At 42.7% G+C, this 13,711-nt stretch overlaps 1 protein-coding gene across 2 annotated transcripts in view; it reads left to right on the top strand.

Moving 5' to 3' along the window:
- The window catches only part of LOC115105454 (holocarboxylase synthetase (biotin-(proprionyl-CoA-carboxylase (ATP-hydrolysing)) ligase)), a 44,270-nt gene extending 33,225 nt beyond the window's left edge, over window positions 1-11,045 (top strand). For both annotated transcript variants that reach the window (XM_029627531.2, XM_029627530.2), the window contains 5 exons: window positions 4,702-4,769; window positions 4,957-5,117; window positions 8,736-8,850; window positions 9,020-9,233; window positions 9,461-11,045. In XM_029627531.2, coding sequence (XP_029483391.2) covers window positions 4,702-4,769; window positions 4,957-5,117; window positions 8,736-8,850; window positions 9,020-9,233; window positions 9,461-9,632 — 730 coding nt within the window. In that variant the 3' untranslated portion in view covers window positions 9,633-11,045. The remainder of the gene's footprint in view (window positions 1-4,701; window positions 4,770-4,956; window positions 5,118-8,735; window positions 8,851-9,019; window positions 9,234-9,460) is intronic.
- Window positions 11,046-13,711: the final 2,666 nt, after the last annotated feature.

Genomic DNA, 13,711 nt, shown 5'->3' with positions numbered 1-13,711 from the left:
AGCTCTGCAGTGACTCTCCCCATCCAACCTGACAGAGCTTGAGAGGATATGCAGAGAAAAATGGGACAAACTCCCAAAATACAGGTGTGCCAAGCTTGTGGCGTCATACCCAAGAAGACTTGAGGCTGTAATCACTGCCAAAAGTACTTCAACAAAGTACTTAGTAAAGTGTCGGAATAAATATGTAAATATGATATTTCAGTTTTTTATTTTGAATACATTAGCAAACATTTCTTAACCTGTTTATGCTTTGTCATTATGGGTTATTGTGTGTAGATTGATGGGGGGGGATGATTCAATCCATTTTAGAATAAGGCAGTAACGTAACAAAATGTAGAAAAAGTCAAGGGGTCGGAATACTCTCCGACTGCACTGTTTGAATCAGTGGCCCAAGATTTGGGGTGGAAATGGCCTATTCTGAAGGGTGACTTCCTTATGGATATTGCGAAAGTGCTTTGAGTATTCATCCAGATGTTTTCATGAAGTGCTTCAAATGTTCTACACTTCCAAAGTAGTCAGTCGAGTATGTGTAGGCTGTTTCCTATTTACAAGGCATCTTTTCACATTACCAGTAGTACATCTCTTCATTCACCCACTTCCCATTGCATCTCAGCCATTATCTTCCTCCTCGGCTGTAAACAACGGAAAAACACACTCACACACACACCTCTTACACACAAATTGAAGAAAACATGCACACCCACACGCGACCCACACCCCCAGCTGTATCAGACACTTTATCAGACACTTAATGGTGGACAGCGGTACCCTGGCAACCTGGTGAGGAGGTCAGCGAAAGTCTTCCTAGCCTAGTTAAGGCACTGATGTTCTTATTAAAAGCAAATTTCTGTGGCTGAAGGACTCCAGAGAGCCAGCTGGGCCCCCTGTTCGCTTCACCTCACGCCTTGATTGGCGAGGCGACGGCCGTCGTCACGGAGCGGCGCACAGGGTTCTCCCTGGTCCTGCCAAACAGCGTCAGTGCTCAATTAGGGCAACTGCGCGGTGCTCCGAGCCTGGCCACCTCCTAACTGGCCTCAGACATGGAGAGGTCATGCTCCTGCTAACATGGTTCACAGACATGACTCACACAGCTCACACTACGGCACACAAATACTGTGTGCGTGTCTGTGTGAGGGAAGATTTGGAAGAGCAGTGTGAGATTTACTATGACATAGCAGTATACAGGATTTCATGCCTTTTTTAAACTAAACCATGCATGAAAGCTATTTTCTTAACACAGGTTCATACCCAAGCATTACTCAACATCATCATAATTGATTAACATAAATTGCATGTTGCTACTTTTATTTTTATTCAGTCAACATTTTATTAATCTTAGTTTGGCGAAGAAAGTACAGCAGAATACTTAATATTCAAGTTATTTAAAACATTTTCCCTGTGTCTAGAACTTTTTAAAGGCTTCAGTTTTTTGACCGCACAGGTTTTTGTTGAGCAAGGGATGGCAGTTTTTTTTGCCGTTGGGCCATTATACCACGTCCAATTGAATTACTATCAGTTTGAGATAACAAATTCCTACATCTGCTAATCAGCATTTATTTATTTATTTTTTTACATTTTCTCTCGTTTCTCTTTTTTTGCTTCCACCACTCTCCGCCATGCATATCTCTGACATATTTGCGTAGATCAAGGAATTTGCTGCAAACAATAGTAATTCCACCTCAAAAAGCACAAGAAAACGGATTTCAAAACCCACCATCTGATTGTTCTGAAATCGTTTCTGTTGTCAGCAACAGATAAGATTAGCATTCATGAAACATTAATTTGTTGAAATATACACTAAACCAAAATATAAACCCATCATGCAAGAATGTACAGTTTATATACGGAAATCAGTCAATTGAAATAAATTCATTAGGCCCTAATCTATAGATTTCACATGACTGGGAATACAGATATGCCTTAATAAAAAGGAAGTGGCGTAGATCAGAAAACCAGTCAGTATCTGGTGTGACCACCATTTGCCTCATGCATCACATGTCCTTCACATAGAGTTGATCAGGCTGTTGATTGTGGCCTGTGGAATGTTGTCCCACTCCTCTTCAGTGGCTGTGCGAAGTTGCTGGATATTTGCGGGAACTGGAACATACTGTCATACACGTCGATCCAAAGCATCCCAAACATTCTCAATGGGTGACATGTCTGGTGAGTATGCAGGCCAAGGAAGAACTGGTACATTTTCAGCTTCCAGGAATTGTGTACAGGTCCTTACAACATGGGGCAGTGCATTATCATGCTGAAACATAAGATGATGGTGGCAGATGAATGGCACGACAATGGACCTCAAGATCTCGTCACGTTATGTCTGCATTCAAATTGCCATCGATAAAATGCAATTGTTTTCGTTGTCCGTAGCTTATGCCCGCACATACCATAACACCACCACCACTATGGGCACTCTCTTCACAACGTTGACATCAGAAATCCGCTCGCACACACGATACCATACATGTTGTCTGCCATCTGCCCGATACAGTTCAAATTGGGATTCATCAGTGAAGAGCATACTTCTCCAGCATCGAAGGTGAGCATTTGCCCACTAAAGTCAGTTACGCCAAACTGCAGTCAGTTCGGCTTCAGTCACTCCTGCGTTATCTTGGCTGTGTGCTTAGGGTCGTTGTCCTGTTGGAAAGTGAACCTTCGCCCCAGTCTGAGGTCCTGAGCACTCTGGAGCAGGTTTTCATCAAGGATCTCTCTGTACTTTGTTCTGTTCATCTTTCCCTGGATCCTGACTAGTCTCCCAGTCCCTGCCACTAAAAACATCCCCACAGCATGTTTCTGCCGCCATCATGCTTCAAAATAGGGATGTTATTGGCTTCTGCCTTTGACTGAGTGGCTTCCGTCTGGCCACTATCACAAAGGCCTGATTGGTGGAGAACTACAGAGATGCTGCCACCACCATGCTTCACCTTAGGGAGGATGCCAGGTTTCATCCAGACGTAACGCTTGGCATGCAGAGCAAGGAGTTCAATCTTGGTTTCATCAGACCAGAGAATCTTGTTTCTCATGGTCAGAGAGTCTTTTAGGGGCCTTTTGGCAAACTCCAAGCGGGCTGTTGTGCCTTTTACTGAGGAGTGGCTTCCTTCTGGCCACTCTACCATAAAGGCCTGATTGGTAGAGTGCTGCAGAGATGGTTGTCCTTCTGGAAGGTTCTCCCATCTCCACAGAGGAACTCTGGAGCTCTTTCAGAGTGACCATCGGGTTCTTGGTCACTTCCCTGACCAAGGCCCATCTCACCCGATTGTTCAGTTTAGTTGGGTGGCCAGACTCTTGGTGGTTCCAAACTTTTTCCATTTAAGAATGATGGTGGCCACTGTGTTCTTGGGGACCTTCAATGCTGCAGACCTTGTTTTGTACCCTCCCCCAGATCTGTGCCTCGACACAATCCTGTTTTGGAGCTCTACGGACAATTCCTTCGAACTCATGTGGACTCCAATCAAGGATGATCAATGGAAACAGGATGTACCTGAGCTCAATTTCGAGTATCATAGGAAAGAGTCTGAACACTTATGTAAATAAGGTATTTCTGTTTTTATTTTTGCTTTGTCATTATTGGGTATTGTGTGGAGATTGATGAGAATGTTTTTTAATTTAAAACTTTTTAGACTAAAGCTGTAGTGTACCAATGTGGTAAATCAAGGGGTCTGAATACTTTCCGAAGGCACTGTAACCTCATTGTTTTTGTGTTACTGTTTTTATTTTTTTTATTTAGCTTATAAAACTTTGAAACTCTGCATTGTTGATAAAGGGCTCGTAAGTAAGCATTTCATGATAGTCCACACCCGTTGTATCCGGCATATGTGACAAGTAACATTTCATTTTAATTGATTAATTGCTGACCAAATGATTAGATAAGAACAGATATGTAGCCTAGCGGTTAAGAGCTTTGGGCCCGTAACCAAAAGGTTGCTGGTTCAAATCCCTGAGCCAACTAAGTTAAGTCTATTGATGTGCCCTTGAGCAAGTCACTTAACCGTAATTGCTCCTGTAAGTCACTCTGGATAAGAGCGTCTGCTAAATGACTAAAATGTAAAACGATTGTGTTTAAAAAGCATTAGCTCCTGGGCCTGTGTGTGTTTGTGGTGTGTGTTTGGGGTTAAAGGAGAGGTGCAGAGTTAACACCACCTACCTGAGTAGTTTATCTTTAACTGAGTGTGATTAATGCAGGGTGGCCATCCAAAGCGACACTAGTAGCTCTGGGCCTTCTAGAAAGGAAATATTAACTACCAGGCATCTGCAGCCAAGCTACTTGAGAGAGAGGAGAAAATATTTGAAAATGATTGATCAACAGGGTCCTTTTTTTACTCTCAGTGCAAAGGCAGTTTGTTGTGTTTTTGTGTTTGACTAATCACACATGAAATGGGCCTATGTTTTTGATGAGTTGTTGAAGTAGACACGTCACACGCAGTGTAGCAGGGCTAAGGGCCCAGCACTGACGGGGGGTGTGTGTGTGTGAGAGAAAGTGATGGAAGGACCGTCCTCTGCTAGCTAATAGTTTGAGAAATGATTTCTGTGACACCAATGATTGAATGCAGAACTAAACTAGTGACTCAACTACTATTTTTCTCAAAGGGTGTCATTTACAGAGTGTTGTCAGTGTATGAATAATACTCGTATCACTAATCAGTTATGTGAAGGCAACACTTTCATATTCTGACACCTTCCTTCCCTCCTGTCCTTCAGGTTGATGCTCCAGCTGCCTGAGAAAATGGGGTTAACTGCTGTAGCGGCTCGACAGACCCAGGGTAGAGGTCAGTTTCCAACACAACGCTCTCTCACTTGCTTTGTTTCTTGCTCTCTCTCCCTCACTTAGCTACTACTTTTCAATTCACCTACATTGGTACGTTTTTGTACCTCGTTCCAATGAACAACCTAAAGGTGGATTGTTACATCATGTCGCCTCTTACTGTGTTTTTTGTTGCATTTTCCGTATGTCAGGCCGTGGGGGGAATGCGTGGCTGAGTCCTCTGGGGTGTGCCATGTTTAGTGTGCATGTGCAAGTGGCTGTGAGTTCCAGACTGGGCCAGAGGATCCCCTTCCTGCAGCACCTGGCTGCCCTGGCTGTGGTGGAGGCCGTACGCACCCTTCCCGGTTACCAGGTACAAACACTACATACTATTGCTGCATGGTTACCACCAAGCTACACTATGTATACAAAAGTATGTGGACACCCCTTCAATTAGTAGATTTGGGTATTTCCGCCACACCCGTTGCTGACAGGTGTATAAAATCGAGCACAACGCCATGCAATCTCCATAGACAAACATTGTCTGTTGAATGGCCTTACTGAAGAGCTCAGTGACTTTCAAAGTGGCACCGTCATAGGATGCCACCTTTCCAACAAGTCAGTTCGTCAAATCTATGTCCTGCTAGAGCTGCCTCGGTCGTGCTGGTATTGTGAAGTTGAAACGTCTATGAGCAACAACGGCTCAGCCGTGAAGTGGTAGGCCACAAAAGCTTACAGAATGGGACAGCCGAGTGCTGAAGCGCGTAGCGCATAAAAATCGTATGTCCTCGGGTTGCAACACTCACTACGAAGTTCCAAACTGCCTCTGGAAGCAACGTCAGCACAATACCTGTTTGTCGGGAGCTTCATGAAATGGGTTTCCATGGCCGAGCAGCCGCACACAAGCCTAAGATCACCATGTGCAATGCAAAGTGTCGGCTTGAGTGGTGTAAGCTCGCCGCCATTGGAATCTGGAGCAGTAGAAACGCGTTCTGTGGAGTGATGTCTCACGCTTCACAATCTGGCAGTTTGCCAGAATCTGGGTTTGGTGGATGCCAGGAGAACGCTACCTGCCTGAATGGATAGTGCCAACTATAAAGTTTGGTGGAGGAGGAGTAATGTTCTGGGGCTGTTTTTTATGTTTCAGGCTAGTCCCCTTAATTCCAGTGAAGGGAAATCTTAACGCTACAGCATACAATGACATTCTAGATGTGTCAACAGTTTGGGGAAGGCCCTATTCCTGTTTCAGCATGACAATGCCCCCGTGCACAAAGCAAGGTCCATACATAAATGGTTTGTCGAGATCGGTGTGGAAGAACTTGACTGGCCTGCACAGTGCCCTGACCTCAACCCCATCAAAAACCTTTGGGGTGAATTGGAACACCGACTGCAAGCCAGGCCTGATCGCCCAACATGAGTGCCCAACCTCACTAATGCTCTTGTGGCTGAATGAAGGCAAGTCCCCACAGCAATGTTCCAATGCAATGTTCCATCTAGTGGAAAGCCTTCCCAGAATAGCGGAGGCTGTTATAGCAGCAAAGGGGTGACCAACTCCATATTAATACCCATGATTTTGGAATGAGATGTTCAACAAGCAGGTGTCCACTTACTTTTGGACATGTAGTGCATCTCCAAGCTACAGCCATAGACCTGCCCTATCCCAATCCATGTCACTAAGGTTAAGCCTGTCATCACTAGAATACTTTACTTACTGCACTGATACATTTACCATTGGGAGCACTCCTTATGCCGAATAAAGGGCTCCAGGTTTCACACAGCTATTTATGGCCAGTCAGGTGTCCCTCCTCCTTGTTCTGTTCAACGCAATGCACTTCCCTCTCCAAATGGATGGTATGTCTAACTCACTGATCAAAGGGTTCTGTGCTAGAACTCTCCTTTCTCCCCCTCTCTCATTAGGCATCTATTTTACATGGTGTAAGGGCCCGATTTTGCTTCCAGGAGTGTTTGTGTGTGTGTGAGAAAATATATGTGCTGCAGTGTGGGGGTCTGTGATGAGAAACACACTGGTGTCACACTGCCCAGTTGTTTATGGGCTCTGGCCAGTCAGCCAAAGTGTAGAACAAGCCTATGCATGGCACAGGAAATAGTACTGAACATGAAGAAATAACAGCCAACATTTTGCCTAAATATTTCTCTCTTAATCAAGACTAGAGGCCAGGTTTACATGTAGCTGGATATGCCATTTTTGGAGGTAATGTAGGTCTGTCAAAGCCATTGTAGATGTGTGCCATGAGTTATAGTAAAATATAAACAGACATGGTGGCCATTTTAAGGGATGTGCTGCAGATGGGGAGAACCTAACTTTCAAAGCAGGCCAGACTCAGAAGAGCTGTTCAGGTTGACAGACATACAGTATGGTATTTTGAACCCGTGTAGACGCTACATTTGCACGATTATGTCATTTCTTGTACAGATTGATTTTACAGACAGGGCATGTAAAACTAATTATTTTGATCTCTGTCTTAGCTTGTTCTAGAACTAACTATTTCCATGTATAGCATGTCATGTCTTACATGTAATACTACATATTTGATTATTTAAGTAATAATGCCCGAGAATCTGGTGTTTGGAGGACATATTGGCACGGCCCTCCAAACACCGGCTTCAAGGGCATTATCACTTTTATAGAACAGGTTTTACCAACATATTCAAATAATGATTGACATATATCATTAAACATTTTATTTTGATGAATTTAATCATACTATTTCATCCTTCCACAAGATATAGTTCCGACACAAATCTAGGGTTGCTACCCAAGCTGGCTGGTTGTTTGTTCTATTGGTTCGGTTTCCAGAGACACGACCCAGTTGTTCAGTCTTTTTGTTCTGTATCTATGGACGCGACACAGTCCTTCGTTCTGAATGGTCCATTACCATACTGGCTGGTAATATTCTTATCCCTTGCTAGCTAGCCAACTACATCTAACTTACAGTCATGTCAAACAGTGCTGCCAGAATAACAGCAAAGTAGCTGGATTTGCGTTTGTTTGAACTGTTTTCTAATGACATTTATTTGGATACATCCATAACAATGAGCTAATGATGCACGGTTTGCCTGGCATGGAAATTGTGCTATCTCATAAGGACACTGTTGTTCAGAGGAGCTAGCCAACAACACAACTAACACAATCACTTCAAACTGAATCTTGAAAGACCGCAAAGTAGCTGCACTTCATTTTGTTTTTACCTGTTTTCTATTGATAGTTCTTTGTGTATATCCATAAAAATTATGCTGATTCATGATTTTTACTGGCTGAGAAAAGCTGCCTGCCTGTCTGCCACATCCCTTCTCCTGACACGTTCATTACATTGGGACAGCTGGAGATCGAATTTGAATATTGAAACAATGTTGCAAATGTCGGGAGAGACAGACAGCAAGGTTTATACAAATCTCCATTGTTGAAAACTACATGTTAGTGTAAAATAAATGTAAGAAAGTCTTGATGCTTTTAATAGTGGAAATTAAGTTTATAAATTGCCTGGCTGGGCTGATGAGACAGTGGATTGCGCAGTCCGATGGAACAGAGTAAATAGGCATTTTAACGTCATAGATTTAGCTGGTGGTAACTTGTGGAATAGACACTGGCTGGAATGCGGTTTTAACTAATCATCATTCAGGATTAGTCCCACCGTTGTATAAAAGTGGATACGGTGTAGTGTACTATATCTCTGTATTTAATAGTACTTTCATGTATTGATGTGTTACACCAAAATATATATATTACCTCTATTTAACTAGGCAAGTCAGTTAAGAGCAAATTCTTATTTTCAATGACGGCCTAGGAACATTGGGTTAACTGCCTTGTTCAGGGGCAGAACAAGATATTTTTTTTACGTTGTCAGCTCAGGGATTCTATATTACAACCATTCGTTCACTAGTCCAATGCTCCAACCACTAGGCTACCTGCCGCCCCAGTGTATATGTGATATAGAAGTGTATCTCAACGTCAGTTTTGATCTCGTTGTAGGACATCGACCTAAGGGTGAAGTGGCCTAATGACATTTACTACGGTAACCTGATGAAGCTAGGAGGAGTGTTGGTGACATCAACGGTCATGGGACCAACCTTCCATCTCCTCATTGGTCAGAATCCTCTTCTACTTATGTTTATCCAAGTGCAGTATAATGGAGCTTATGTTGAGGACTTAACCTGTTAACTTATAGAAAAAAACAGTGCTTGAATAAAATACCATTTGTTATTCTTGGTGAAGTGTCTTCTCAATGAATGTCTTTAAACAATCTGTTTCTCCAGGCTGTGGCTTTAACGTCAGCAACAGCAACCCCACCATTGCCATCAACGACCTGGTGATGCAGCACAACCGAGAGCATGGCACAAGCCTGGAGGCACTTAGCTCAGCCCAGCTCATCGGCCGCACCCTCACCTGCCTGGAGCAGCTCATCTCTGACTTCCAAGAACGGGGGTCAGAGGCCGTCCTACCCCTCTACTACAAGAGATGGATGCACAAGTAAGAACTTGGATGGATATTATTTTATACTCTGTAGGCTACCTGTAAAATCTACTCCCGCTGCTGCAGTTGCTACTGCTGATCATAATATTAATTGTCATTCAAGAGGAACTTCTTTCCCACACAGACATATTAATAAACACCTCTCACTCTTCAGACATAACATCTAAACATGGAAATTGTGTTTACACTACATTGACCTTGTTGTGCCCTCCGTCCTGACTCAGTGGGACCCAGGTGCGTCTGTGGAGTGAGGATGGCCCCCAGGCTGTCGTGGTGGGCCTCGATGACAACGGCTTCCTGCAGGTGCGCTCCGAGGAGCAGGGCGTGGTCTCCGTGCAGCCTGACGGCAACTCCTTTGACATGCTAAGGAACCTGGTGGTCACCAAGCAACGCTAGGATCCTGTATGGATCCCTATAGAGTAGCCCCACCTGGTTGCCTGAAGGGCATTTTAGCCAGGGGCATCATGAAAGAAGATTAGCCAGCTCCTACGTAGCTTGAGTTGGAGATACTCTTAACTATTTGTGAGATCTCACACAACTAATCTGCTAGGGGAAAATACTACTTAATTTTTTCTTGTTTTTTACTTGAGAAAATAACTAATTGACCTATCAATTACTTATCTGCAAGTATAAATACAAATGTTTGCTTATTTTACTTGATAGATTGGCTGAAACCTATTGGGAACTAAAGCATCTGAAATTGTTTGTTAGGATACCATCCCATGGTATTTGGGTAGCTGTTTTTAAAAGTTGGCCTGTTTAGTGTAGTGCGGTGGTAGTGGAATTACTTGACTAGTTCATGTATTACATCAGGGTTTCCTAACAGCATACATTTTTTTTTTGTAGCCCCAGACAAGCACATCTTTATTACATGATCAAATTATAGTTGGCAGCTACAGGATTTCTAAAATACAGTAGTTTATGAGGAATACAAAATTAGTTCTTCACCGAACTCACTTATATTCAATTGTACAATAGCATGGTTTAAGTGTAATTTACCAGTAATTTTGTGCAAAGGTTGTGAAGTCAAATTGTCAACACTGATTATTTCCTTTTGTAATGTAGTATTCCATGTAATATCTTTAGTTACAACACTCAAAGGCTCTCGAGAAAGTGCTAGAGGTCGAAACAGTCTTCTTTTCCAGAGGTGTTGACGCGAGTCCTATTAACATGTTAAAACCCGTCTTTAGCTTATCACTTGGAAATGTACCAAACTGCTTTGCGTAAAGACGTTGTGATGCTATATTGACATGGGAGGTCACACTTAGATGCAAATGTGTTCACTGAGTGCAAACACAATGTGATAGACTGCCCGAAGGCTGGCATCTAATCCCAATTGCTGGACTGTTTATTATTGGTTGCTACTGAGCTACGGGATAACCCAAGCCTGTTGCGCTGAATCATGTATTAACTTATGTTATCTTAGAACGCCATCAATTTAAGAACTGTAAGTTCATATCACTTACTTTAAGCATTGCATTTGATGTTTTGGAGGTTAGAGTGAGATGTTTTTGTTACTCTTTAGGACAGGCATGCTGGATTGCATTCCTTACTTTAAGTTTCAGAGACTATAACTGATACTCAATGTCTAACAATAGATAGATATTTGTAAGATAAAGAGGTGATCTGTATATTTTGATAACACACACAATTGATGTAAAACATCAGCACTCTATAACTATGTAATTATGTAATAAACGAATACTGGTTGCAGTTGTATGATGAAAAACTGTTTGGTAAACATATATAAATATGAATTATCTTGTCATTCCAATAAGAGCTATTATTAAAAACCTATACTGAAATAAATGGCCTTGGATATATCATTTTTCTGACTTGCAATAGTTTGTAGACCATGATACCTTTGCATGAGTATTAGGCATAAGGTGTAGACACATGAAAGAATCCTTTAGAGCGGAATTGGCTTTCAAGTCTGCCTCAAAATAATGTTGTTTGCAACAACCCAGTCTCCCATCTAAAGACATGTCATTGGACAACAAGAAGGGGCCTCTTAAATGAAGGTAGGTAGTTTTCCTGTTGCTTTCTTTGCTCTGCTCTCCTTTCTCCATGCCCCTTAAACTGTACTAAAGAGAAAGACACTGTTGATTGAGTCCAGCAGTGGCTGTAGAGAGGGAGGGGGGAAGTAGATCAGATCAAATCAAATGTATTTTTATAGCCCTTCGTACATCAGCTGATATCTCAAAGTGCTGTACAGAAACCCAGCTTAAAACCCCAAACAGCAAGCAATGCAGGTGTAGAAGCACGGTGGCTAGGAAAAACTCCCTAGAAAGGCCAAAACCTAGGAAGAAACCTAGAGCGGAACCAGGCTATGTGGGGTGGCCAGTCCTCTTCTGGCTGTGCCGGGTGGAGATTATAACAGAACATGGCCAAGATGTTAAATTGTTCATAAATGACCAGCATGGTCGAATAATAATAAGACAGAACAGTTGAAACTGGAGCAGCAGCACGGCCAGGTGGACTGGGGACAGCAAGGAGTCATCATGTCAGGTAGTCCTGGGGCATGGTCCTAGGGCTCAGGTCCTCCGAGAGAGAGAAAGAAAGAGAGAAGGAGAGAATTAGAGAACGCACACTTAGATTCACACAGGACACCGAATAGGACAGGAGAAGTACTCCAGATATAACAAACTGACCCTAGCCCCCCGACACATAAACTACTGCAGCATAAATACTGGAGGCTGAGACAGGAGGGGTCAGGAGACACTGTGGCCCCATCCGAGGACACCCCCGGACAGGGCCAAAAAGGATGGATATAGATTCCCTCCCTCTTCCGGTGGGGGAGTGATGAGGTGTGGGTGAGCCCCTTGGTGCAGGTGACCAGGAGGGAGTGAGGATTGGGGGGTGCTGGATAAGGATAAAATATGCGTGCAAGCTCCACAAACTGGATGCAGCCCTCAGCTCCATTACAAGTTCATTCCCACCTTCTCGGATTTTAATAAATGTACCCAATATGGTTTCATCAAAGTTTAGCAGTGCGCTAACAATGTATTCAATGGCAACATTGAGGTATTTACAGTGCCTGGTTTTGAGTACTGTTACTTTTTGAGGAAACAACATGGTCCTCTGAACTCTGTTGAAAACAACTGGCTTCCAATGTAGCGATTTTGATCAATGAAGATTTAGGTCTTAGCTGCACCGTTCTGATGTAGCTGATGGTGTGTACACTCTGGAGCATCAGCTACAAAGACTCCAGAGTTTCTCAAGCCTAAAGTTCATTAAGCAAATAGCTTACCTCTGGATCCATAAATGGCGCCTCCTCAATATCCTGTTTAACAATCTCAGTGGCAGGTCTCAAGGGTCAAAAGGGATCTATCCTCTTTAATATTAGCTGCATAATACCACATCTCAATCCAGCCTCCCCAGAGAGACAGCAGAGCCCTTTGGCTCACCTTCAAATATCAGTTTTTCTTCAAGAAAATCTAGACATGTTGTTTTAAAGGGTAGTTAGATGGGAATCCTTGGCTTCTATGTTTACACTAACTCTATTCTTTGAGATATAGGAAACAGAATGAAGTGAAGGATGTAAGATTGAGAAAATAATGGTTGAGAGCTGATATGTTTGCTGAACTTTGTTTGACAAGCATTCTGACATATGTACTGGTTAGATAGGGAATGGTTGACTGACTTCATATCCCATCGTGATGAAACGTAAAAGACTAGCAGGGAAAACAAGCATATGGTGTGGACATACAGTATTTACATAAACTTTGAAGAGGCTTTGAAAACTAGTGAAAGGTGCATTATTGTATTTGAATGTTTTCATGCTCTATTTGAAACATGCAAATACCCAGTGGTTACCTATAATGTTTATTTGGTGTTACATTGTACATTTTCTGACCTCTGAAATTCATAAAGCACAAATTACACAGTGGCTCTTTTAGGTTGCTTTAGAAATAAATGGGACCATTGTTGATATACTGTACATAACACTGATATGAGAATAATACCATTTGTATGGAAGTGCCTAGTACTTTCAGAGCTTCTGCTGATTTGTGTTTGAGTTTAGGTGTTAACATGGAGTGTCTCCAGTGGTCCTTGGCTGTCATCGGACTGTGTAGATGTGGACCCCTGGATGTGTGACGGGCTTGTCCAAATAACTCCCTGACTGTCTATATGTGTCCTAAGGGGAATGTGGAGGGGTGTATGGATACAGAAGACCACAGTGGATGGACAGTTACACACTCCCAAGTACATATATTTGTATGTCCCATTTTACCAGGTTGATGGGATACAGGCAGGAGAACGGACGTAAGGTGTACTTCAAGGTGACCTCATAGAAAGAAAGTAAGAAGGTTATATGTAACTATTATATAAAAGTGCTCCATATTTGGACATTTGACGTGATTGATATATCATAGCAATGTCCACAGACCTCTTCAATAACCAGATGATATTCACAATGCATTCTGAGGAATAAAGAAGAGCTGAAAATAGAAATGGACAATGACTGTCTGGCA

This window comes from Oncorhynchus nerka, linkage group LG22 (assembly GCF_034236695.1).
Source record: "Oncorhynchus nerka isolate Pitt River linkage group LG22, Oner_Uvic_2.0, whole genome shotgun sequence".
NCBI lineage: Eukaryota > Metazoa > Chordata > Actinopteri > Salmoniformes > Salmonidae > Oncorhynchus > Oncorhynchus nerka.
Note: the sequence above shows the minus strand (reverse complement) of the source record. Positions and strands in the feature narration are given on the sequence as shown.